This window comes from Neomonachus schauinslandi, chromosome 9 (genome assembly GCF_002201575.2).
Source record: "Neomonachus schauinslandi chromosome 9, ASM220157v2, whole genome shotgun sequence".
Taxonomy (NCBI): domain Eukaryota; kingdom Metazoa; phylum Chordata; class Mammalia; order Carnivora; family Phocidae; genus Neomonachus; species Neomonachus schauinslandi.
Window position 1 is genome coordinate 124436578 of NC_058411.1, and position 25725 is coordinate 124462302.

The 25725-nt window shown below is 52.8% G+C and overlaps 1 protein-coding gene across 1 annotated transcript in view; it reads right to left on the bottom strand.

Annotated features, from left to right (window-relative positions):
• Positions 1 to 25725, bottom strand: part of LRRK1 (leucine rich repeat kinase 1) — a 120575-nt gene that overhangs the window by 2602 nt on the left and 92248 nt on the right. Inside the window, exons 20-32 of the mRNA XM_021680646.1 lie at positions 25372 to 25543; positions 22832 to 22995; positions 21676 to 21815; positions 19456 to 19705; positions 17135 to 17301; positions 14948 to 15145; positions 13652 to 13929; positions 11565 to 11759; positions 10619 to 10770; positions 4871 to 4988; positions 3714 to 3830; positions 1143 to 1993; positions 676 to 777 (exon numbers count right to left, since the gene is read on the bottom strand). Of these exons, the coding sequence (XP_021536321.1) occupies positions 676 to 777; positions 1143 to 1993; positions 3714 to 3830; positions 4871 to 4988; positions 10619 to 10770; positions 11565 to 11759; positions 13652 to 13929; positions 14948 to 15145; positions 17135 to 17301; positions 19456 to 19705; positions 21676 to 21815; positions 22832 to 22995; positions 25372 to 25543 (2904 nt within the window). The remainder of the gene's footprint in view (positions 1 to 675; positions 778 to 1142; positions 1994 to 3713; positions 3831 to 4870; positions 4989 to 10618; positions 10771 to 11564; positions 11760 to 13651; positions 13930 to 14947; positions 15146 to 17134; positions 17302 to 19455; positions 19706 to 21675; positions 21816 to 22831; positions 22996 to 25371; positions 25544 to 25725) is intronic.

The following is a 25725-nucleotide window of genomic DNA, read 5'->3' on the forward strand; positions in this document are numbered from 1 at the left end:
TCTCCATAAAGGAGATTTGCAGGATGGGGCTCAGTAGACCAAGTGAGGCGTGGATCCTGCTGGCTGCCAGGGGACACTGGGAACACCAGCCTCTCATGCCCACAGCCATGCACCTTTTATCCGGATAGGCTGCCTTGCCCCAGAATGACCCGCACAGTGGAGTCTGGCCTGCCTCCTGGGAGGACCCCCCAACAGATGGGTATGGAGCCATGGCGGAGCCCGGGCTTGGGCATGGGGAGTGGTGGTGCGTGCTAGGTCTGTGGCTCCCCTAGGGGCTACCTGGGCAGGTGGAGCACCCCAGGAAGGGCCCTCCTGCTCGGTGGGAAGGACAGTGAATCACCCGGCTCCCCGTTTCAATTGCAGCTGGACTCCGGCCCTGGAGACATATACCCCAGGCAGGACACTCGGTCCACAGGTGCACTGGGAACCCCAGAAACAGCCTGCCATGACCCGTGGCTGATGCCCAGTCCCGCTGGTATTTGCTGAGCCCCGAAGAGCTGCCTGGAGGACCCCATCTTGTTCCTTCTCTGCCTTATGGCTACTGTGGCATTTATCTGTGGAGGACAGAAGCGCGAGAAGCCACTGTGCTGGGGGCGGGGCGCGGGTGGCCTGGCGGAGGGGCCTCGACTTCCCACACCACAGCTCAGGGCCTAAAGGAGGCGCCCCCAGGCTTACCCATGCGGAGTCAGCTCCCGGGCTTTTAAGACGGCGATGACGCGGCCCCGCTGGCTGCCGGCCTCCTTCTCCAGGCCAATGACAATAACGTCGCCCCCTCGCCTGCGAAACCAAAACCGAGAAGGGGAAGCGTTTGTCCAGGGCCCTGCTCCCTGGGGCACATGGAGCTGGCGGGCACTGAGGCAAGGCAACCAGCCCCCCGACTCGGTGAGAGTGGATTGAGTTACTGGGAGGCCTCCGAAGCCGGCCCCCCCACCCCAAAGGCCTTTCCCAGGGGGAAACTGAATCACAGCTGCCCGGGGGTGGGGGTGGGGGTGGGGGGACTCCGCCTTGTGGTCCCGGGCGGGGGGTGGGGGGTAGGAGGGAGGGAAGCAGGTGAGCGCGCTCACGCCGGCCCTTCTCGGGTTTGCCGAAGCGATCCCTCCGGGCTCCAGCACAGGAGCGAGCCCCGCTCGCGGGAACCGTACCTGGGGACCCAGATGACGTCTTTCACGGCTAGGATCCTCACGGCCTGCAGATGCTGGCTGAAAGCCTCCCCGTCCATGGGGGTCAGGTCGTGCTCAGACCTGTCGGAGCCCGCGGCGGGCTCATGCAGCCGGTCGGAGTCCTCGCAGTCGGTGGAGAAGGGCACGCTGGAAGAGCTTGCTGGGGAGCAGGGCAGGCTGGAGGAGGCCGCGGGGGCCCGGTGGGGAGAGGAGGGGGAGTAGGAGGACATGGAACAGTAGTCGGTCAGCGAGTCCTGGTGGGTCAGGATCTGCGTGCCCAGCTCCTCGCTGTACATGATGCTCACGTCCGCGATGGAGTCCCCCTCGGGCTCTTCGGAGCCAGCTGCGTGGCTGCCCAGGGACTCCGGGCCCAGTGGGTGCACAGGAAACATGTCTCTGAGCGGGCTGGGGTCCCCGCAGAAGTACCGGGCACACAGCTGGTAGGTGGCTGCGTGGTACATCACCAAGGAGTTGGCCCTGTCGTCCAGGCACCAGACGACCTCCTCCCCTCGGCACTCAGAGCTGCCCACGACCGAGGTGACCACCGAAGGGGCCGAGTAGGGCTCCAGCCTCCTGCTGATCTCCAGGGCTGCACAGTCGATGACCAGCAGGCCCGGCCCGTTGCTGTACCAGACCTCGGACCCGCTGTTGACCACCTCCATGGCCTTCACGGGGTAGGGGTTCTGCCGCGTGTCTTCATCTGGGATGTTGAACTTGGACCTGTTGGCCGTGTGTGAGCACAGGTAGGAGCAGCTGTGGTCCGGGGCACCCCGCACCACGGAAAACACCGCCACAAGCCCGTCATCCAGGCCTGCCAGCACCAGGTAGGAATTCTGCGGGGAGAAAGACAGGACGGCCTGTGAGGCTCACGCAGGCCAGGAGAGAAGCAGAGTGGGCACAAGACTCATCTCCGCACCGACACCAGCTCACCCAGAGGAGCAATGTTCCCAAAGAGGCGGGGGCCGCCAGCAGGACCCAAAGCAGGTGCAACTTAGGCCCAGAAGAGCCACCCACCCACCCTTCCTGCTGTGAGCAGGAGAGCAGCGTGCCGGGGAAGAGTGTGGCCCACGGCACCTAGGGGAGGGGCCCTGCTCAGGCTGGCTTCTTGCAGTGTGATTGGGAGGCGGCCGCCTTCTCCCTCGGGTCACACCGGCCTCCTCCAGAGGCAGGACGTGGTTCCCTCCTTCCCGGGAGCTCTGCTTGTTACTGACGTGACAGCAGTCGTGGGTGGCGTGCAGGTGTGCTTGCCACCGCTGCCTGCCGCCCCCATCAGACAGGGGCTCCGTGACAGCAAGGTGCGGGCCTGCCGCACAGAAGGGCTGAGTCTCGTCCATCTCTGCGACTCCACCTGGCGTTCTGCACCAGCAGACGATACGTGCCTGCTGAGCCTATGCTTGAAGAAATCGCTTCCAGCTTAACCCTCTCATGGAGGCGCTTCTTGGACCCTGTGCCTACACCCCCCGCTTACCACACCTACTCTGAAATGCCTAGCTGGCAGCGCAAGGGTCCCGGGGTCGCCCTCCGCCGTGGAGTGAAGCATGCCATCTTCTATAGCCAAAGTTGCAGGGACGGTGCTGGGTGCTGGGCCCACCCCAGGCCCGGGAGAACATGACACCAAGCGTTATTTAAGGTCACTGCTGGCCAGAGCCCCTCAGCCAGGGCACCACCACCCGCACAATGCTCCCTGGAGCATCTCTGCAGAGCCAGGAATAGAGGGCAGCTTCGAAGCCCGGATGCCTGGCGAGGGCTGAGGTGGGGCAGGAGGAGTTCAGGAGAACAAAGCCGAAGCCCTGCCAGAGCGGGGACCCAGGCCTCGTGAGCAGCAGAAAGCCACCTTCCTGGGACCTGGAGCTGCTTGGGAACTGGGGAGGCCAGGCTGTCCAAGGTCACGAGCGAACCAGCTTCTAGCTCAACAGCAGGGTCAAGAAGCCCTAAGAACATTTATCAAAATCCATCCTCAGAATTTAGGAAAGAAAGCAGCCAAAGCAAACAGAGGCAGCGTCTCTATCTGAACCCCGGCTCTGGGCCCCAGTCAGGGCGGTGAGCCCCATGGCCTGGTTGGGTGTGAACGTGCTCATGCAAGAATGCAGGGGCCTGCTGTCGCGGCCACGGGGCAGCACCCTGACAGGGAGGCTCCGCACAGAGCCGGCTTTATTCCCTCTGGTCGTGCGGGTGGTGGTGCCCTGGCTCCGGGGCTCTGGCCAGCAGTGGCCTTAAATAACGCTTTGTGTCATGTTCTCCCGGGCTCTGGGGTGGACCGGGTCCCGAGCTGCCCAGCCTCGCCCATGGGGCACGGTCCTAAACGACTCCAGGGTTGTTTTCAGACTTTTTTTTTTTTTTTTTTTTCCTAAAAAAAGGTTCCTGAAAAGGCTCTAATGATGACCTGTCCCCCTAAGGCTGACTGTGACCTGACCCGCTTGGCGGTCCAAGAGGGTCTGGCTTTGCTCCCATTCCTCGTACCCCCTCCCTCCCCCAAGCCGAGGGTGGGGGCCCCCCAACAGAAGAGGAAGGGAGAGTCAGACATCTGGGCACCCACCTCCCCCCTGACCTCACCTTTTTAATAATAGGCACTGCCAACAAGCAGGTGACGACCGCTGGGGTGTCCAAAGCCCGTTGGGGTGTGTTTAAGGGGCACATGCCCTTGAGGTTATAGATGTAGATCTTCTGGTCCTGCAGAGGAAGACGAGCCAACATGAGACCCAGGTTGGAACATGCCTGCCATTTTCTCCCAGGGTCCCTTCTGCCTTGGGAATCCCTTTGTGCCTTAGGAACCAACATGCGTTGGGGCTTTCTGGTTCGTCGTTTGCATATTCCTATGCTTTGTAGAGATGTTGAAAATGACAGAAGAATTTAAAGAAGAAACATAAAATCGCCCCTACCCCATTACTTAGAGGGTAATTTTCACCTGGGGATTTGGGGCCCAGACTCCGTTTCCCCAGGGTGTTTGTGTGTGTGTCTCCACGTTCCTGGCAGAAGTGGGACCACCTGACTGTGCTGTTTCCTCACTTTTCTCCTAACGATGCACGGCGGGTGGAGGGAACCGTGTGTGAGCCCGCGAGGGAACCGTGTTTGAGCACCTCCGCGCTGCCCATCGCCCAGGGGTGCCCACAACCTAATCTGCTGTCGGAGCTCAGACTGTTTCCAAGTTTTCACTACTGGGGGTTACACAGGGATGAGCATGCTTACAGACATGTCTGTCTGCCCTCCACTGTGTGTCTGGGCGGGCGGCACCATCTCCTGCCCCTGCCCCGCCCCCCACAGCTCCGTAGCTTTAGAGCATCCATTGGGGCAGCCTCTCTGGATTTCTCAGAAGACAGCTCCTTGAGCCTTCCGCTGACTTCCTTGATGTGAAGGCAAAATGCCTTCAGAGCTGAGTGGATTCGCTGGGTAGACCCGGCAGTGTTATGAGAAACCCAGTGGCTTTACCAGCCTAATGGGGTGCTCCTGCTGGGATCCTGCACCTGAGACTTCCCTCGACTGAGTCCCGATCACCCGCCAGGGACCAGGCAGGCTGTTGCCCCTGGGGACATGCTTCTGCTGCTTCACAGGGCTACTGGCACTGCTCTGGGGGTCTCACACGTGCGGGCTGGGGTTATCTGGTAATCACATGTACCTGGGCATGGTGTGTTCCTATTTGCTAAATCTGGCGCCCCCGCGGACTGCGCCCTGTGTTGCCCACCTCGATGAGAGCCCTGCATGGAGGCAGTTACCTCGGTGGCTGTCCACAGAGAGTTCTGGACCTTGAGCTGGCAGCTTAGCTTCATTCCCGCACAGCTCATCCGCTGCACTTCCATAAGGCCCTTCTCCGTGTTCACCACGGTGTAGTTCCTAGAGTCGGCGATAATCGTGTGGTCAGTGCACGGTGGCCAGGGGCTGCCTCCCTTCTCTTGGCTTGGCCTGAGCAGCCTTGGAGGAGGACATCAGCTGCCTCGTCCACCCCCTTGAACCCAGGGTTGAATTTGGCCACCATGTTCTGAGAGAATCGAGGACCGTTCACGGCACTGGGCACAGGTGGATTCTGCCTCCCTCGCTTGAACGTTCGGGCAACGAGAGGGCATTCCCAATGGGAAGAAAGGCTCTCTTCTGTCTGTGACGTTGGAGGGTCCAAGAAGTTGCCCCCCGGTGTGAAGAAGGGGCCCAGTGGCCGCACCTCCACCAAAGCCTCTCACCCCTCCTCCCACTGCCATACATGCCTCACCCCAGGAACAGGCGAGCCCCTCAATATCTGAGTAGACAAGGTCAAGGTCAAGGCCAAAGATAGATGGGTTCATTTCAGAGTAGGCTGGGGTCCTCGAAACACATCCCCCAACACAAGTGCTCTGAGAACTAACAAGCTGTCGTTTATGAGGGCCACTGTTTGCTCCCTGGAACTGGCCTTCCCTTAGCATTTCTGTCCCCCCCACCCCGCCCCCGTCCCCCATGGGCATCCAGTGTCCTCACTGTCTGAGGCGGAGACTGAAGTTATTTACCCAGGTCACACACATCTTTTGCCCACACTTCCACGGGTCTTTATGTCTCTCAGTCTCTTGACTGGCTTCTCCCCTTCCCCTTTCTCTTTTTTCTCTGGTAGGTTATACGCTGAGGATTCTGGGGGTGTCCTGTGTGGTCCCCACATACCTGGGGTGCCATTTGCCTCATCCCCCTGCTCCCAATCTCAAGTCTTGATCAGATTCTGTTTGCTTTTTTTTTTTAAGGTAAGAACATTTCCTCATTGGGGGATTGGGGGTGTGGATTTCTACTGGGAATGTCCCATTCTCACTCCTTTTGTGACCATGAATGATCACTGCCTTATACCCACTATTTCAGTAGAGATTGCAAAAGGCTGACATTCTATTTCTGGCATTCCCTCTTCATTTATTAGCTTCATTTATTCTAAAAAGAGAAACTTCCTCCTTTTCTCTCTTTTGCGACCTTGGGGTAGAGTTCACATAGGAAAGGCAGAATAAAACCTTGATTCTTTCTGTATATACTAGTTTTCAAAATAATGGGTTGGTTCTCTAGGAGCCTTCAATGGTGATCAGTGAGGGGTTTTTGTTTTTAAGATTTTATTTATTTATTTATTTAGAGAGCATGAGCAGGGGGAGGCGCAGAGGGAGATGGAGAGAGACAGTCTCAGGCAGACTCCCTGCTGAACGTGAAGCCCGACGCAGGGCTTGATCTCAAGACCCCGAGATCATGACCTGAGCCAAAATCAAGAGTTGGACACTTAACTGAGCCACCCAGGCGCCCCAGTTTATTTGTTTTTATTAAGTAGCATTAGAAACGCATGAATTTTAAAAATTTGGTGTGTCTCAACCCACTGCAATTCTTCTTACTAATGGCCGACTGCCCTATCCTTGGCCAGTAGGAACCTCTCTGGGTTGACTCCTAAAACCCTTTAATCTACCCTCACGAGTATCTGATGGCATCCTTGATTCTGGTGTGTCAGATACTCTGGCCATCTTCCTGTCCCAGACCTGGAGTCATCCACTTCTCAAATAAGCCCTGGTTCCCTCTGGCACTTAGAGACCACCACCTGGGTCCCGGGGGTCATCACTTGTAGGCGGTCATTATTGTTAGGCCTTTTCAACGGGCAGGACTAGGAAACACGAGTTTATTTTTCTTAAAGATAAAATCTATCATGAATCGAAAAATTTAAATTCAGAAGTACAGGTTTTTTTTAATTTAACCTATCTTTCATACTTTGCATGCCAAATATCACAATGTGCAATGCCCGGCAATGTAATTACTGAAAACATATATAAATATTAGTTAAAAATAAATAAATATACACACGCACAAATATACATATTTCTTTAGGGCATGGTTTCTTAGACCATGTCTTATGTCAGAACACTCAGTCCCCGTGACTCTCGTGACTCTGAAGATGTCCCACTAGGGGAGAGACCTCATACTCTGACCAGGACTGAAGGATCTCACCAGATGGGTTTTTGGAGATTGCAAAGTCTATCTTTCCAATACCCTGGCATCTTGGTTCTGTGACTTCCTGTTCGTTTCCCAGTGATCTTATTCCCACTTTACCCCAGCCACCCTCTCCCTAAGTTGCACATCGGATCCCGGCTTTACTAATATCTGCACCCCTCCCACCTACTCAGTGTCAAGGATCTATTTTCTGACCTCTACCTCTGAGTTTTCCAGAACATTCCACCTACTATCATAACTCAACACAGGGTTTTTGGTTTTGTTTACACTCTGCTAAGATCTAGGATTCTCTGGTACTTTCCATTGTTCCTTATCCACTTTATGGCCCCACTTAGGTTCCATGATCCATCTCTGTCATGACCCTCTTGAAAATACCTCCACCACCCATACCCTTCTCTCCCTCCTGCCAAAAACCCAACTCTGCTTAAAACCAACTGTTGCCTATCTTGCAATCTGTGGACAGCAAACCATGCTGGGGACACATAACCCTGTGGATGAGCCTCATTTCCAACACCTGACCTCCAACCTCCAGCGGGCCTCAGTGCTGTCCTGCAACCACCCTGGTCTCATGCGCTAGTGCTCATGTCACACGTCATCTTCTCGAATATTCAAAACCTCTCCCCATGCTTTCGTCCTTCCTGCCACTTCCCTGAGAAAAAGATGCGACTAGAAGGGAAGGCCCACAAATTCTCATGTAAGGGCCCCAATCCTGCTTGGCTCTGGGTCCCCCACCCCTCTCACTACTCAGCAACTCCACCCCAGTCACCGTCCTCTCTCCCTGACCCCCGGCATCATTTACTTCTTCTGCCATCAAGCTGCAAATAGCACCCATCTTAAAACAGAGTCCTTCCAGGATGGGAGAATTATTACAACTAATAAATGACTTCGGAAAAGTTGCAGGGTACAAAATTCATATACAGGAACCTGTCGTGTTTCTACACACTAGCAGAAAGAAAAATTAAGAAAACAATTGCATTTACAGTTGCACCAAAAAGAATAAAATATCTGGGAATACAATTAAACCAGGAGGTGAAAGGCCTGTACTCTGAAAACTTAAGACATTGATAAAGCAAACTGAAGAGGACACAAATAAATGGACACATGTATATGGACTAGTTGAATCAATATTGTTCCAGTGTCCACACTACCAAAGCAATCTACAGATTCAATACAATCCCTATCAAAGAGCATCAGCATTTTTCATAGAACTAGAACAAATAATCTTAAAATTTGTATGGAGCCACAAAAGACTGCGAAAAGCCAAAGAAATCTTGAGACAGAAGACTAAAGCTGGAAGTACCACGGTCCCTGATTTTGAACTATACACAAGGCCACAGTAATCAAAACAGGAGGGTATGGGCACAAAAACAGACACATAGATCAACAGAACCAGAATAAAGAGCCCAGAAATAACCCCAAACTTACGTGGTCAATTCATCTATGACAAAGGAAGCAAGAATACACAATGAGCGGAAAGACAGTTTCTTCAATCAATGGTATTGGGAAAACTTGACAGCCACATGCAAAAGAATGAAACTGGACCACTTTCTTACACCATACACAAAATAAACTCAAAGACCTAAAGGTGAGACCTGAAACCATAAAACTTCTAAAAGAAAACAGAGGCAGTAAACTCTTTTTTTTTTTTTTTAAAGATTTTTATTTATTTATTTGACAGAGAGAGAGAGAGAGCGAGAGCAGGAACACAAGCAGGGGGAGTGGGAGAGGGAGAAGCAGGCTTCCCGCCGAGCAGGGAGCCCGATGCGGGGCTCGATCCCAGGACCCTGGGATCATGACCTGAGCCGAAGGCAGACGCTTAACGACTGAGCCACCCAGGCGCCCGAGGCAGTAAACTCTTGGGCATCGGGGCGCCTGGGTGGCTCAGTTGGTTAAGCGACTGCCTTCGGCTCAGGTCATGATCCTGGAGTCCCGGGATCGAGTCCCGCATCGGGCTCCCTGCTCGGCAGGGAGTCTGCTTCTCCCTCTCCCACTCCCCGTTTGTGTTCCCTCTCTCGCTGTGTCTTTCTCTGTCAAATAAATAAATAAAATCTTTAAAAAAAAAAAAAAAAACTCTTGGGCATCAAGCTTAGCAGTATTTTTTGGATCTGTCTCCTGAGGCAAGGGCAACAAAAGCAGAATTAAACAACTGGGACTACATCGAACTAAAAAGCTTTTGCACAGCAAAAGAGACCATCAGCAAAACGAAAAGGCGACCTACTGAATGGGAGATATTTGCAAATGATAAATCTGATATGGGGTTAATATCCAAAATATATAAAGAGCTTATACAACTCAGCACCAAGAAAACAATCGGATTAAAAAATGAGCGGAGGACTTCAAAAGACATTTTTTTCAAAGAAGACATCCAGATAGCCAACAGACACTTGAAAAGATGCTCAACATCACTGATCATCAGGGGAAAGCAAATCAAACCCACGATGAGATATCACCTCACACCTGTCAGAAGGGCTAGTATCAAAAAGACAAGAACCAACAAGTGTTGGAGGGGCTGTGGAGAAAAGGGAACCCTCGTGCACTCTGGGTGGGAGTATAAACTGGCGCCGCCACTCTGGAAATCAGTACGGAGGTTCTTCAAAAAATTAAAAACAGAAATAGCATATGATCCAGTAATTCCACTTTTGGGTATTTACCTGAAGAAAATGAAAACACTAATTTGAAAAGATATATGCATCGCAGGGCACCTGGGTAGCTCAGTCAGTTAAGCGTCTGCCTTCGGCTCAGGTCATGATCCGGGGGTCCCGGGATTGAGCCCAGCATCGGGCTCCCTGCTCAGCCGGGTGTCTGCTTCTCCCTCTGCCCCCCACCCCCCGTTCGTGCGTGCTCTCTCTCTCAAATAAATTAAAAAAAAAAAAAAAAAGAAAAGATATATGCATCCCCCTACGCTTATTGCAACTTTATTTACAGTAGCCAAATATGGAAGCAACCTAAGTGTCCATCCATATGGATAAAGATGTGGTACACACACATACACACACACACAGACACACACACACACGTAGAATATTACTCAGCCATAAAAAAGAATGACATCTTGGCCTTTGCAACAACATGGATGGACGTGGAGGTGTTATGCTAAGTGAAATAAGTCAGAGAAAGACAAACACCATATGATTTCAATTACATGTGGAATCTAAAAAACAAAAGAAAAAATAAAACAGAAACAGACTCATAAACACAGAGAACAAACTGGTGGTTGCCAGAGGGGAGGGGGCGGGGGGGATGGGTGAAATAGGGGATGGGGATGAAGAAGGAAAAAAACAAGTACAAAAAGCAAAGCCCTCTGTTGACCCCATGCACCCTGGCAGACCCCACCTTCTCTTTGCTTCTCTTAACCACAAATGCCTACATGCCTATCTATTTGTGTGGACTCAAGTTTTCTCTCTGGAGTGAACTCCATCAGGCTTTTAACCCACTGTCCACTAGACATTTCTCACCGTGGTCATCCCTGCCTGCTCCCCAATTCCACAGTCCCCCCCCCCGATACTAGCAGGGCACAGCCAACCTCGGGACATTACCTGGACTCCTCTTTCCCGTCCCAGAACACCACCATGTACTCCTGGCCTTGGCAGGAGAAGAAGGTGGTCTGCTTCCCGCAGGGTAGCTGGTACATGAACGTTGCAAAGGTCGGGTCCTTCATCTGGCTCACCACCGACAGGGCCAGCGGTCGCTGAGGGAAAGAGGCCACCGGAGCTGTGAGCAAGAGTCATTTACGACCAGACGGATGCCTATCCTGCCCGTGAAACCGATGGTCTTGAACAAGGGAGGAAGGACTAGGAACTGCTCAAAACAAGAGGCCAAGACAACTGCAGGGGCCAGAGTGTCTGGCAGCCTGGGTCATCACTCTCCTTAGCAACCTGAACTTAGGTGGTCAGGTTAGCTTAAACTCTGATGTTCCAACTCCCATGCCCACGGACGTACAACCTTATGGGGAATTTTTCTCAGACCTTATTTTACTCCCAGTTCATTAAATCCGCACCCTCTAATTTGATAAATGCCTTTTAACCTTGAAACCACTGGCCTCTTCCCCCCAAACAGCTAAGCTTTAAAATGACATCATGATTCCTGCTCTCACAAGCAAACCTGCTCCCCATTACTCTAGAAAGAGATGCGTACATTCTCTCTGCTCTCGCGTGGGGACTCTACTGCTATAAAGGGGTTGGGATGCTATGCTTGCCTGATGGTGTGACACAGAGGCTGGGGAGGAAAGGAGAGCTCATTTTTCCCGAGAGTAACACGCATGCAAAGAAAATAAGCTGGATGTATGAGGAGCAATATCTATCTATCTCTTTCTAGAAGAGGTGAGCAGAGAAGGGTTGGGCAAGTAGACATACACATGTACTCTGGAGATCCAGAGCCTTAGCGAGGATGGGCAAGTAGACATACACATGTACTCTGGAGATCCAGAGCCTCCACCACAGGGGCAGGAGGTGCCAGGCCCCCAGGCCCCGGGCCCTCAGGTACCTTCTCAGGCTTCGTGTCCCAGCACTCCGTCATGAGGGCCTGGAGCCGATGGAACTGCACCTCCTCTGGCTGTCCCAGGACAGGGCGGATGCCCTTGGACAGCTTCTTGGCAATCTGAAGCTGGTGGTGGCCCAGTGCTGGCCGCTGTCCCGACAGCAACTCATAGAGCACCATTCCATAGGAGAACATGTCTACCTGGGCAAAGAGGCAAGCCAAGTCAGGTCCCCTGCCTGGGCCCAGCAGCTTTCATAAGCTGGCCTTGTGATGGAGGGAGCAGAAGACACAATCGGACCAGGGATCCTGCCCAAAGGGAGACGGTCATCAATCCATCCATGAATGCATCCATCACTCCCCACCTGTCCAAACATCCAACCAACCATCTGACCATCCATTATTCTGCCCCTTTAGCCTTCCACCTTCCAGTCCTTCCCTCCTCCCTCCCTTCCCCCTCCCCCCCCTACTTTTCTTCATCTATCATCCATCTATCCATCCATGCACCCATTTGCCTACCCTTTTGCATATTTATCTATCTATACTCCCGTCCACCCATTCATCCAGCCATCCGATGATCTGTTCTTCTGTCCATATGCCTCTCCATCCTCCCATACGTCCTTCTTTCCATCCATGCATCCATCCAGCCAGCCACCCATCCATCTAATAAACACACACTGAGACCTTGCTAGCCATCAGGCACTGGTTAAGGTCTCCAAGGATGCCATGCTCCTTATCCTTGAGACTCAAGAAAAGGCAGGAGAACATGGACCCTCAGCTAAATGAGCTTAGCACTAGAAGGGCAGTGTATGCAAATCATAAAGGGGGGATGTCTCCTAAATCACAGCATGTTGACTCCTCTAATTTTAATGTCATCAAAGGGCCCAAAAAGGAGAAGTTAGTTTTGGCCTCCATGAGGACCGAGAGGTAACGTTTTAGCAGGAGAATGGCCGACATAGACCTGAGAGTTTTCGATGTGAAGGTTCCTGTTATAATCTTAGTTTCGAGGTGTCTGGTCTGTATCACCTGCTACTTAAGAAGCTCTTATTTTTATTACTCTGATTTGCCTTTTCTATTTTGGTTAATAGCTGCAGGTGACGAGTTAACCCACACATGCTAAGGTCATTCTTTTTCTTAGAGGGATGGAGTAGGGGCAGCGGGAGAGGGAGAAAGAGAATCCTAACTCAATGGAGCTCAGTCTCGTGACCCTGAGATCATGACCTGAGCCGCAACCAAGAGTCAGATGGTTAACCGACTGAGCCACCCAGGCACCCCCACTAGGGTCATTCTCTTTCCTTTTTTATTTGAAGGTGGTCAAAAGGTACAAACTTCCAGTTATAAAATATCATGGGGACATAACGTACAGCATGGGGACTACAGGCTGTTTAGGTCATTCTTGAAGCAATTAGGCAATGACTCATCTGCAAACCACCAAATAATGAAAAATTATAGACCAGGGGAGTTTCAGGACTGGGTGACTGGTGAACCAGGGCTAACACTAGCTGGAAGCTGGTTCCAGCTTGTCTGCCTGCCTGTATCTACTAAACAGCTTTCAGGGAAGAAGGTAAACATTCAGCTAACATCTTGGCCGAGGCTGGCCATGCAGCTGCTCGGGGAGTCCATGCTTGTCTTGTTAGAATTCACTCTCTTTTCCTGGCTTTGGCCATGCTGTCTCGGCCATCTTTGCCATTGGGGACAGCAGCTACGGGCCAGGAGGCTTTGCCATCCTTATTCTGACTGCTCCGCATAAGCCCGCAGGAGGCTGGTCCACTGTCCCCATTTTATATGTCTAAATGGCAGAGCTGGGAGCCAAATGCAGACCCATTTCTGTCCTGGACTCATTGTCCACTATGTATCACCTTGACTTTGTCTCTGAATCAAGGTTAGAGACTTCAGAGGTCGGAGACTTCACTGTTCCTGAAGCTAAGGAGAAGTTAACCTTGATATTCATAGGTGGGCACAGACCCCTGTGCATTTCTGGTTCAAGCCAGAGCCCCCCTGGTCGAGCATGGGAGAGGGAGAGGAGAGTGCCCGGGGAAACAGAGCTCAGAAGCTGCAGGTGCCACCGGGCTGACAGTGGGCCGGGCTGTGGGTACCTTCTCGTCATACACGATGCGAGGCCTGATCTCTGGGGCCTGGTAGCCGGGGGTGCCCTCCACGCCGAGGGCACCCTCATGAAATGACTGCCGTGAAATCCCGTAGTCCGACAGCTTGATGTTGATGTGCTCCTTGACGTCAAGAGACCAGACGAGAATGTTGTCTGACTTCAGGTCACAGAAGATGATGTTTTTCTTGTGCAGGTAGGCCAGGCCGGAGGCAATCTGGTAGGCTATTTTTTGGGTGAGCATGTGTCCCAGGGGCATAAAGGAAGAATCTTTGCAAAGAAGAAAAAAATACCAAACTACCATTACAACAGCGGTCTTTTCTCACCTTCTCTCTCCCCAGATACTTTATATTCTACGGACACTTCTCATCATTCCCCATGCTGGATGCCAGTGGAGATAGAGAATGACCTTCTGAAATAAAACCGTATTTAGGAGAGAGATGCTTATTGTTATAGCTTCATTCATGGTATTTCATGCCTGGAATTGTTGGTGTTTTTACTAAAAGGGCAAGGATTCAAAATTCATTGCAGGCCAAGTTTGCTCTACTGTCAAGCGGTGGGTTGTGGGGATAAGAGCTTCATTAAAAAAAAAGTTCTCTTCCATTGAGGGAGAAACGATTTGAGTTTAATGCGTTTCTTCTGCCTGAGTCAAGAGACTGCTACCCCTCTCCTTCTGTCAGCTCTTTGGAAGTTAGTTCCCTATTCATTTCCTGAGGAAAATTATTTTAAAATTTCATTAAAAAATAAGATAAAACCGACCCCAGGGTCTCAGAGTTTGAACGATGGTGGACACGCGTTGTGCGTTCCGGGGAAAGGAGAGCTTTATGCGGCTGGTGGGCTTGCGGGCATGAGGCTACTGCTCAGGCCCCCTTGGGCTGCCTCATTTGAGACCCTCAACTGCCCCCCTCAGTGGGACTATTACCATCCTCCTTTTACAGGCCAGTAAACGAGGTACTGATTTACGGGATTATGGCAGAGAACCAGGACTTGGAACGCGGTCCCGTCTGACTCTAAACCATAAGCTCTTCCAGCCTTGCCAACACCACCGTTCAGGGTGTAGACCTGGTGAAGTGCCTTTCTTTGCCCATAGGGAGTTGGCCAGGGGAGCCATGGGGCAGGTGTGCTCTGCCCCAGTCGGCCAGGCCAGGCAGGAGGAGGGCAGCCCCAGGGATCCTGCTTCCCTGGGGCCTCTGCTGCCGGCCATGGGCTCTCTGGCCTCCCAGGGGCTGTATCTGGCGGGGCCGGGCCCCGGGCAATCCCCTTGGAATGTTCTCGGCGCGACTGGTACCTTTGGCATTCTCAGACAGCACAGTGTTGAGGCTGCCCAGAGGGGCGAGCTCCAGGGCGAAGCAGAGAGGGTGGATGCTGATGCCTATGAGCGACACGATGCAGGGGTGCTGCAGGGCGTGCAGCATGCTGGCCTCCTGTCGGAACTCCGAGAAGTTCTTCATGGCATCCGTGGCCCGCAGGTGCCTCAGCACGGTGTCTGCAGGGAGAGCGTGGCCATCAGTGCTGCCCAGGGACCCTCTCTAGGGCCACTCGGGTGGGGGTCCTGCCACACGCAGAGCTGCCCCACGGGGACTCGAGGGGCTGCGGGGGAGCTGCATTTAAGCCTATTCCAGTTCTGCATCCCTGAGTGTCACCCAGAGCCTGGCTCAAGCGGCAGGACTGGAAGGTGACCAGGCCCCAGCTGCCACAGGGATGCTGAGGGCATGCTCACCCGACTCCCCGCCAGTAGCCAAGAAAGAACCAACACTCTCTCCTCAGCCAGAGAGAAACCTGGGGCCACCACGGGCCTGTGACACATCATCTCAGGTCAGAGGAGCAAGGTCTATTGGCAGGAGAGGGCAATTTCCAGTCTGCGCTGTAACCCCTGCAAGGTGGCGGCCCAAGGCCCCCACCCCCTCGCAAAGGGCCTCTCCTGCCAAGTCAGTGGGGGCAGGACACCACCCACCGGTCTGTGGCTGGCCCTGAGGTCACCAAGCGGGGTCCACCAGGCCCTGCTTGTCCTTTTGCATCCCAATCTATTCCTCCCCTACGTTCAGGTCTTCAAATCAGGGATTTGTGGACACGGAGGTTTAAACAGCATGAAAAAAAAAAACCCTTGGCAGTTAAAATGCATCAGTTGTGCCAGATCTGTGTGTAGGCCAGCGAAATTTGTTTTTTGAGTATAAAACTTGTTTTTCACATTGGCTCTTCAAGCCATTATGCATTTATTTTTTGACTATGGCGTAAAGTCTGACCCAAGGGTCTGCCTCAATTAGCGACCAGTCTGCCTCTCCGCTCTAAGTCACGATGTCACCCCCACTATGTACCAGCTTCCCACACACACGCACGGCTGTGTCTGCGCCCCAGCGGGCCTGGCCGAGCCCCGGAGCACACTGCCTTCATGTCTGCAGGGGTGTAAGTCATGACATCTGCTGGGCAGGCCTCTTGCCTTTGCCTCCCTCTGTAGGACTGTCCCAGCTGTTCTTGGGATGTTGTCACTTTATACGCATTTAGAATCAGCGAGTGAGATCTGTCTCTCTCTCTCTCACACACAGGCATGCACATCCTCGCTAGGATTTAAATGAGAACTCAACTGAACGGTATATATTCACTGTCCCTCCACACCTTACAGTTTAATTGCTGCATTCTAGCAACGGGTCTTTGCCATACACGAGAACGCTGCTGAATTCTGAGGCTGAGCTCACGTCTGGCACCTCCGTGAAACTTTTACTGGCTCTCATATTTGTCAGTAGATTCTCTCGGATTTTTCTGTGCAGGAAGTCATTCTCTTCGTATAGTAACAATTTGTCTCTTCCTTTCTGATCTGCTTTCTCTACCTCGCTCTATGATTCTGATTTTTCTACCAAGAGTGTAAACGACCTTAATGATCATAAGGATGAACATGCTAAGCCAGGGGGTAGTGAGAAGTGTGATATTCAGCCGGCTGGGAGTGAGGGGGCCGCCCAGTACCCGCACTGGCTGGGTGTGGAGCCTTGATGGGTTGTTCTAGGTAGATAGCAGCTCTGAGCTGTGCTTGGTGTGCAAGAGGGTGTCTCCTTCCTCCTTTGTGTGGGTGGCAGAGAAGGAGGGCGCATGCTGGCTTCCCCATCCGTTCACCTGGACTGCCACCTTCCTTCCTTCAGTGGCGATGGCTGAGAGGGGTCCTGCGGGGTAAGGGGTCCACCTGACGTCTGAGTGTGTACCCACCATGTGCCAGGCCTGTGACGGCCACGAAGCAGATGGAAATTGTAGGGATGGCCCGTGCTCTTGGGGGCTCGCATCTAGACAAGTAAATAATCTCCCCAAACAATTTCCAAGCTTTGCTCAGCCTGACCTTTAGGCCTATCCCACATCCTGCCAGGAACAAGGCAGGTCGGCTGCCCAGGGCCCTCCGCTAGCCTCGTCCCCCCTCCTCTCCTCTTCCAGTCTCCCCAAGTCTTCCGTGGGAGCACGTGTCTGAAAAGAAACAACACGGGGCCCTGTTTACCCGCTGGGGCATTGGCCAAGTTCTTGAATTTCTTGATCTGGAACCGTTTCACCGCCACAGGCTGGCCTTGGTACCGGGCCCGGTAGATGATGGTGCCACTTCCGCCCTGGCCCAGGACGCTGCTCTCGTCCTCGCTGTGCTCCAGCTTGCTGTTTTCCAGGAAGAGCCTGCCAGAAACACAGCACACGGGTCAGACCTCCCTAACCGGTCCCTTACCGCTCCCCGGAGAGGCTGGCGGTGGGTGGATGTGAGGACACCCTTGGTCATTTCTTCCACTGCAGGGAGTCATAGTTCAAAGCCACCCATGGGGTCAGACAGATCCAGGATAACCCATGGCTGTAGGCAGGTTATGTAGCCTCAACAAGCCTGGGTTTCCTCCGTAAAGTGGGCTCATGATGCAAACTGCCTCGTAGGCATGCATGGTGGCTAGCACCGGGGGAAGCCAGGCCAAGTGGCCCTCATAGACAGAAAATTCTTTTGGATGTTTTCTTCCCAAAGATTCCATGCTTTGAGAGCTAGCATCCATCAGACAAGCTGCATTTATTTACTGCTAGGTTGGTTGTTTCCTTATTTCTTTTTATTACGCGAGGAATGATGTAAGCGGCCGCGGACGCCTTCTGACCGGCACGAGCCGTGTGTGCACAGTCGATGGCTAGGATTCCACCCAAGGGCAGGGAGTTTAGACCTCCCTGGTCTGTGTGTTCTAATCCTAGGTAAAGGGGAGATTTCTTTTGGGCTTTTGGAAAGACCGTAAGTCACTCCTGGGAGGGAGGGAGCGAGAAGGGGATGATAGGAGGCAGGGAGGGAGGGGCGGGCAGCCCAGAGGCCCTCCCACTTCAGGACCTCCCCCTGCTCTGCTGAGTCTCTCTGGGTCCCTCACCAGCTGCCTATGAGGTGCCTCCACTGGAGCCATCCTGGCCCCATAGGCTGACCCCACCAGGCAGTTATTTTCCATGCCTTCCAGGAACAGATTCTGCAGCTGCTCAGCCTTTGCCCAGCTCAGCGTCATGCTTTGCACTCCCCTGGAGCCCTTGGTGGTGCTGCAGAGGAGCCGGGCTCTTCTCCAAGTGCCCTCCCCTCAAACCACCTGCTTGGGCAGTGTGGGCCCTTGGGAGCCTCCCCAGTGGGCACGGGGAGCAGCAGGAATGCTGGGGATCCCTCAGGCCATTCTGTTAGGACTCCTGTAAACTCGGGGCCACAGGACAGGGCTCCCTGGATACTTGGTAACTCCCCCAACCCTGACCCACCGAAACTCCTGGAGTGTGATGCTTTAGGGCCCCAGCTGGGCCCCAGCTCAAGTTTCCAGGGACCCTCTGCTGGGCTGGGAATCCCGTCCACATTGTCAGGCTTTTCAACTACCGGCCAAGTACCTTCAGTGAAGAACCATGCTATGGCCTGCCATTCGATCCAAACCAATCTGGCTTTCCCGATTTCATACAGGAGATGCCACAGCCCAGATCTAGTCGGGGCATAAAACCCAACAAGGTTCAGCAAATAAATGAAAATCCTAACATCTGACGATGCCTCATTGGGCCCCCCTCCCCCGAAAATCTGATTCATGCATCTACACAACTCGGCACGTGGTCTCCGAGAAACGATAGCCCTCGCGTAAGAGTTCTAGGAATAAAGGGAGCTCATTTTGCAGAAGAGCGGTGTTTAATTATCATTTTGACCGGCGAGGTAACTGGGGTGACTAGAAAGGGCTCTGGGGGGACACCATCCAATGTAGGAAGCAATTTCTTAATTTGATAGACCGACCCCAATCCTGCGATATCTCAGAGGACTCCACATGGATTCTTTGGGATGGGGGGCAATTTGGAAAAATGAGAATATAAATATTCTTACTACCGCCCCCCAAAAGTTTACTTTTCTTTAAAGAAGCCAGAGATAGCAATCCTTTGACTAAGACAACAACAGGACTTCGTAACTCCAAAACAGTTGGTAACTGCCAATGTCAAATTATCTCCGGGGACACTGAGTCATAGCTTCTGGTTTCCATGACTATAGAACCGTCCATCTTTTCCCCAGCACTCGGATTTTGTGACCATTTCCTGTTGGGTGGGACCACAAAGCATTCTCTATTTCTCCAGCATTCTCTCCCCAGTCATTATCTGAGGTTAGAGGTTGACTCACTGCAAGAACAGATGTATGGGATCCAAATGCCCACCCTGAGGGCAGCAGGTAGGAATCAGCATTTGCCAAGAGAGGAAAATGAGGCTGTAGGCCTGGGAGTGCCCCCTTCTCGAACACGAGGAGAATCCGCCTTCTCGTCCTTGAGCCGGCAGGAAAGTAGGAATCAGAGGAGGGGCACGGTGGCCTACCTGGCTGGGAAGTCGGTCATGAACAGCTCGGGAACCAGCTCCTGGAGAGGCACGGGGAGGTCGGGGTGTCTGGGGCAGAAGATGAAGTCCTGCTCAATGGCTGTGAGCACGCAGTCTTCCATGTCGAAGTACTGCACACCCTCTGCTTTCTCATTCGGGTCCGTGTGCTGGGCCCAGGAGGTCTCGCACACGGGGCAGGGAACATACTGCTCCATGAGCGGGGTCCCGTCGCTCTCTGTGGCCGTCAGGGCTAAATGGGGACAGAGCAGGAGATAGTTTACATGAAGGCGGCCGCAGGTAGGTCCCCTAGCAGCACCCAGGCGGGGTGGGCTTTTCATAGGAGGGGGTCTGGGTGCTCCTGCCTGGACCCTAGGGAGTGGCTGAACCATGACTGTATCCTTGGGTTCTTTTTTTGGAGAGCAAGATCCTGAAAGCCCAGCACCGGGAAAGGTCAGGGATGCACTGGACAGCCGGTGGGTGGTCTAGACCCTCAGCGGGCTGGCTGAGGAGGGGCTGAGAGGTGGGGATCCCTCCTGCACAGCTGGGCCCCGGCAGGATGCTGCGGGCTGCGTCTGAGCTATGCCGTGCTCCAGAAACTGAACCACAACCAATAAGGAGCTATTCTTAAAATTAGAAACATAAGGCTTGCAATTACTATGATCCCTCCTAGAAGAGCAAGGCAGGGGGGAGAAATGAGTACAAATTATAAGATAGACAGAACCTAGTCATTTTACCTGTGTTCCCCGGGGCAAGAGGCACACAGCTTTTCCACACACTCTGAAAGGAGGTGCAAAGAAGTAGCCTCCAAGGTGCCTCAGGGTGAGCTGATGGCCTGCCTTGTGCAGGGTAGGAGGGGTCTCCTGGAACCTTCTGGGCACATCTGCTATCTGCAGGCCTGTGTGTCACACATCTTGCCAGTTGCCATCCTGAGCAGCCCTGTCTCAGGTGATGATCGAATGCCCCCCCCCCCCCACCAAGCTGTCAAATCTCCCCAGCACCTGCTGTGGGGCTCACTGGTTGGCGGGGCGTCACAAAAGCCCAGGGAGGCTCATATGGGTCTAGAGGCTTCCTTGGATGACCAAGCATACCCAAACTGCCACAAGTCACACACCAAACTGCCTTCTCTTGGGCCCCTTTCTTTCTTACATTTTTAAAAAAAGATTTATTTATATATCTGAGAGAGAGAGAGAATCCCAAGCAGACTTCCTGCTGAGCACGGAGCCCGACACACAGGGCTCTATCCCAGAACCCCGAGATCATGACCTAAGCAGAAACCAAGAGTAGGATGCTTAACTGACTGAGCCACCCAAGTGTCCCTGTTGGCCTCTTTCTAAGCGTTTTTCCTTATAGGTCAGCTTTCCCATCAGCCCTGGAAGGCCCCCAGGCCCCGGTGTCCAGACCATGCGTCCGGAGCACAGCCTGCCATGCTCCTTAAGCATCTCCTCTGACGCTGTCCTGGCACACAGTGATGTGGCAGGAGAGACGCCAGCTCAGGGAGGTGAGGGCGCTGGCCAAGCAGGTCTTGGAGTCCAAACCCATTCTCTGCTCTCTCAGCTGCCAGCCTTCAGAGGCTGAGGGCTCATGGGGAAGAGGCTGCCTGGTCTGCCCCTCACAGCCTCCTCCCTGCAGAACACCCCACGGGTTTGTTCCCACTCTGGTAGCAAAACAGAGGGCCTCAAAAGCTTCACTCCAAAAAGTGTTTTTTTGGGTGGACTGTCAATGAAGAAGCTGATCAAAGGGCCATGTGGGTGGTTGGTCACCTCTGGGATTTGGGGGTGGGGGCAGGCAGGAAAGGAAAATGGGAGTCCTTGACAGGTGTGGCTCCCTTGCCTTCCCACCCCGCCCATGGAGTCCCCTCAGATTTCAGCCTCGTCCTCACTGTGTAAACAAGACCCGTGAGAAGCTCACACTGAGGGTCTTCCTGGACCACGTGGGGCACCCAGGGCTTGTCTGTCTTCCCACACACTGTGGGCAGCCCCGAGGCTAAGGCCTGCACACATCCTGTGGGGTCTGGGCCCATGTCTTCCCCGTAGCGCCCAAACCCAGGTCACAGCCGGATGCCCCCAGGGATCAGGATTCTGCCAAAGGGCCAGTAGGACCTCTCTGGTTTCTGTGTGCTGGATCCCAGTGAGACTTCTGCTCCCAAAATAATGAGCCCCGCCCTGATTCGTAAAGAAATGTTAACATGACCAAAGACTTGGTTCAAGAACGTTCTCTTACCGGGAAACCACTGATCAATCAGGGAGTTGACATGGTCTGTGATAAAAGCCATGGCAGAGAAGTCCCTCATTTCTGACTGGCAAATGATTTTTATTCCTCCGCTTTTTTTCTTTTTCCAGTTCACATCTGAGGATTCCACACTGCAACCCAGAAGCGAAGAGCCCACTGCGATCCGGCCTTGGAGGGCCCCGGGATGAGCTCCTTGCCTCCAGGCTGAGACCCAAGCCCCAGGGACCACCCCACCCCCACCCTCACCCCAGGACCCTGTGCCCAGGCGGGACGGTGAGGGGGACCCCTGTGCTTGTGTACTTGTGTGTGTGACCCTGCCTTGTCCTCCCACCACTTCCCAGCCCTGTGATGCGGACATCACGGGGACTTTGCAGTGAGGGATGCTCAGGCAGGGATCGACCCCTAGGTGTGACCTCAGGGAAGGTTCTTGCCTTCTCTGAACTACAAGATTCTCGTTTGCCAGGTGGCAGCTGTGAGCTTTAAGTGGGTACATCTATATGAAAGTACCAGGCACCAAGAACGGCTCAAGTCAGGCCCTCAAAAGAAGATCCTTTCTCCTTCTCCTTCTCTTCTCATGGAGCTGAAGAATATTTTGAAAAATTCAATGTAAATACGAAATAATCTTTTGTGTTTATTAAAGCCGATTAGAAGTCACTTATTAAACCTCTTGAGCTGTCTTTCTCTTTCTCAGAAAAGGAAAGAAACCAGGAAAAGGGAGTTAAGTTATGGATCTTGTTATGTCACGTGGAGGATCCATGGTGTCACCTGGGCCATCGTCACTTAGGACAAGGGGACAGGGCCAGATGGCAGCAAGGCCCCTGTAGGTGTCACCTAAGTGACCACGGAGGTGCCAGAGGCTTTCACCCGGAGCTCAGTGGCCGCCCACTTCCCTCAAGTCCTGGGCTGTGGTCACCATACCCTCCCTCACCTCTCCTGTCCTGCCAGGGGAGAGGAGGAGCGGGGAGGAGATGAGGGAGCTCTGGACCTTTGCAGGGGAGGGTCTCCTATTTCTAGCAGGCTGCCGTGATAAGCCACTCTTGGGAGAACTCCGGACACCAAGTGGACGGTCTTCCGGAGGAGGCCGCCACGCGGGCTGTTCCCACGGCACCATGGTGACCCCGTCAGGTGCATTCCCGAGTATTCCTACCTGAGGTAGCCCCCATCAAAAGTGACCAGGAGCCCTTCCTGCCAGTAGATGGTCTGATTTCTTTTCACTCTGAATGTGCTGCAGCGATTTCTCTGGCTTCCTGTAAAACTATAAATGGTGACTTTCCTGTGTCTGCTTTTAGTATTCTTCCTGTTTTCAAAAAGCTGAAAGACAGAGAAAAGACCCTGCTTAAGTATTCTAGCCTCCTCGCTGGCCCCGGGCAGAGCTATGAAGAGGCTGGCCTGGCCCCGTAGTGATAAATGACCCCTGTCTTTCCCACCCCCTCCTCCTGCACCACGCATCCTGCTGCCAAATTAAACACTGCATTATCTGGAAGGGTCCCCACGACACCCTGGGAGCACATTTTTCCCAAAGGATTGATACTAGGCTCTTCTTTTTCAAACCTCTTCCCTCCCTGATTTGACAAGCAAAAATTCATGTTAGAAAATGTAGAAATTACGGAAAAATGTACAAAAAACCCCGAAACAACTTAACACTAAGCAGAGAGACTTTGGTAACTTTTATTCCAGGATTTTTTTTTTTTTTTTCTGTCTATGTATACATTTGGAAAACAGCTGAAGCCATATTTTCTATTTCTAATTATCTAAATTTCTCATTTTGGATGCTTTTAAAAACTTCACTGTTCTTATGCCATTAAAAACTCATATAAAAGTCATTTTTCTAAAGCTCAATATTTTGTGAAATACAGTGACTTCCCAATCAGATCATTCATTTCTTTGAATATTTAGGTTGTTCCAATCGTTCGCTCCCTCAAATGGGCCAATGAACCACGAAAAGTCACAAAGTGTTCTCTGATTTCGAATGATTTCCTTCGCTCACGTTTTTAGCAGTAGGATTATTGCGTCAAAGGGTCCGAACTTTTTTAGGATCTGGATATGGACCGAGGAACCGCTTTTGAAACAATTAGACCATATATGCACTGACCACAGTATGTGAACACGTGAAGCTCCTGGGGCCGGCAATGTGGCTTTAGTCTGCTGATTTGAGAGGTGCGAAGTGGGCAGCATCTCATCTGTTGCTTGAATTTGTATGCCTTTGATTACTCCTGAAACTGAACTCCCTCTCCTCATCTGAATTTCAATGGGACTTTTCCTGTCGTTCGGAGGGAGGGATGCTGCCTGGAAGGGCGCCTGCCTCCACGCCCAGCTGGGCCCCGGGCCCCCCACGCCCCACACGGAGCCCACTTGGTAGCTCAGGCCTCACACGATGACAACCCTGTGTTCTGTGACCTCCCACTTAGAACGCGGCAGGAGGACAGTTCAAAGGGAGGGCAGAGTGACCGAATCGGAACTGTAGACCGGCCAGCTCCTGTACCCACTCTTCCCATCATCAGTGGGCCCCCCAAGCCTTGCAAACAAGTTCCCCCACCCCAGCATGGGCCACAGCAGTTAGATTTTCAGACTCTCATTTTTGTTTTTTTTTTTTTAAACATTTCAGTAAAATGGGAAGATCAAAGAATATCTTTATCTAGCCACTGGGTTGTTAATTCCATAAGGGCCTTTTCATTAGAATGTGGCAAAAATAAACCCATGCTGAATTTAACATCAATTATTCAACAGTCTAAGTTTACGCCGGGGGTGCTCATATTGTAGAGTGGGTCAGAATCCCCCGGAAGGTTTGTGAAAAACAGAGCGCTGGGCTCCATCCTGGAGTTTCTGACATAGTGGGTGTGGGGTGGGCCCACGGATTTGCATTTCTAACAAGTTCCCAGGTAAGGCTGCTTCTGCTGGTCCAGGAATCCCACTTTGAGAAACACCACTCTAGCCAAATACTATTTTCATGTTACTGTTTTGCATGAAATTAACATTGACAGCCAGGACTCCTTTCAACCCCCCAGGTGAACCCACAGAAAGGAACTCCTGGGGTCAGGTCTTCATTGCTTCCAGACCAAGTTAAAGATCTACACCTGTGGTTCTCGAGCTTGACTGGACGGTGAAATCACCTGGCAAGCTCTAAAAACTCCCAACGCCTGGATGCCGCCCCCAGAAATCCTAATTTAGGCAGCCTGGGCTCTGCCCATGTCTGTTAGAAGCTCCCCAGGGGAGTCTGGTGCACCGCCCGAGTGGCAAAACCACGGTTCTAAAGCCACGGTTCTCCAGGTGTGGTCTCTAAACACGTGGCATCACCGGGGACAGTGGTTAGATACGAAAAGTGCTGGGTCCCAGTCCAAACCCACTGCATCGGAACCTCTGAGGGGGCCCAGCCATTTCTGTTCTAACAAGCCTTCCAGGGGATTTTTGGTGTGGATTGCTTTACAACCACGGCTCCTAAAACGCGTATTCGGAACCAGCTAGGTGCTGGTTTGGTATTCACAGGATGGCGCAAAGGGGTCTGCCAGCCGACAGAAGAGAAGGCAGCTATGCTCATGCTGGCCTCCGGGGCCTAAGGCAGCAGCTTTGCTGCAGGAAAAGGGGTTTCGGTCAAGATTTTCCAGCAAAGGGCCTCTCCTCGTGCGGGCACGACTCCAGGTGCCCTGAGCGCGCACCGCCCCCCCACACCCAAGCAGAAACTGCGGCTACCTGCAGGTCCATCTCCGCCAGGCTGATCAGCATCCGTGCTATAAACCTTTGCCAGAAGCCGACAGGAACAAAACTCATCTTAAACACTCTCTGAATGGTGTTGGCCTTGGGGTGCCGCATTCCGTGAGTGTCCAGGCCAGGTTTGGATGGAAGGAGGTGTGGCAGAAGGTAGCTGGAACACATCAATGGGGACAGGTAAACAGTGCCGCCTGGCCTGGGCCCGCTGCCCCCGGTGCCTTCCCCCTCCTCCGCAGGGCCTTTGGAATTCTACTTTTATGTATTTATTTATTTCTTTTTTTTTTTTTTTTTTTTTATTTATTTGAGAGAGAGAGAGCACATGAGAAGGGGGAGGGT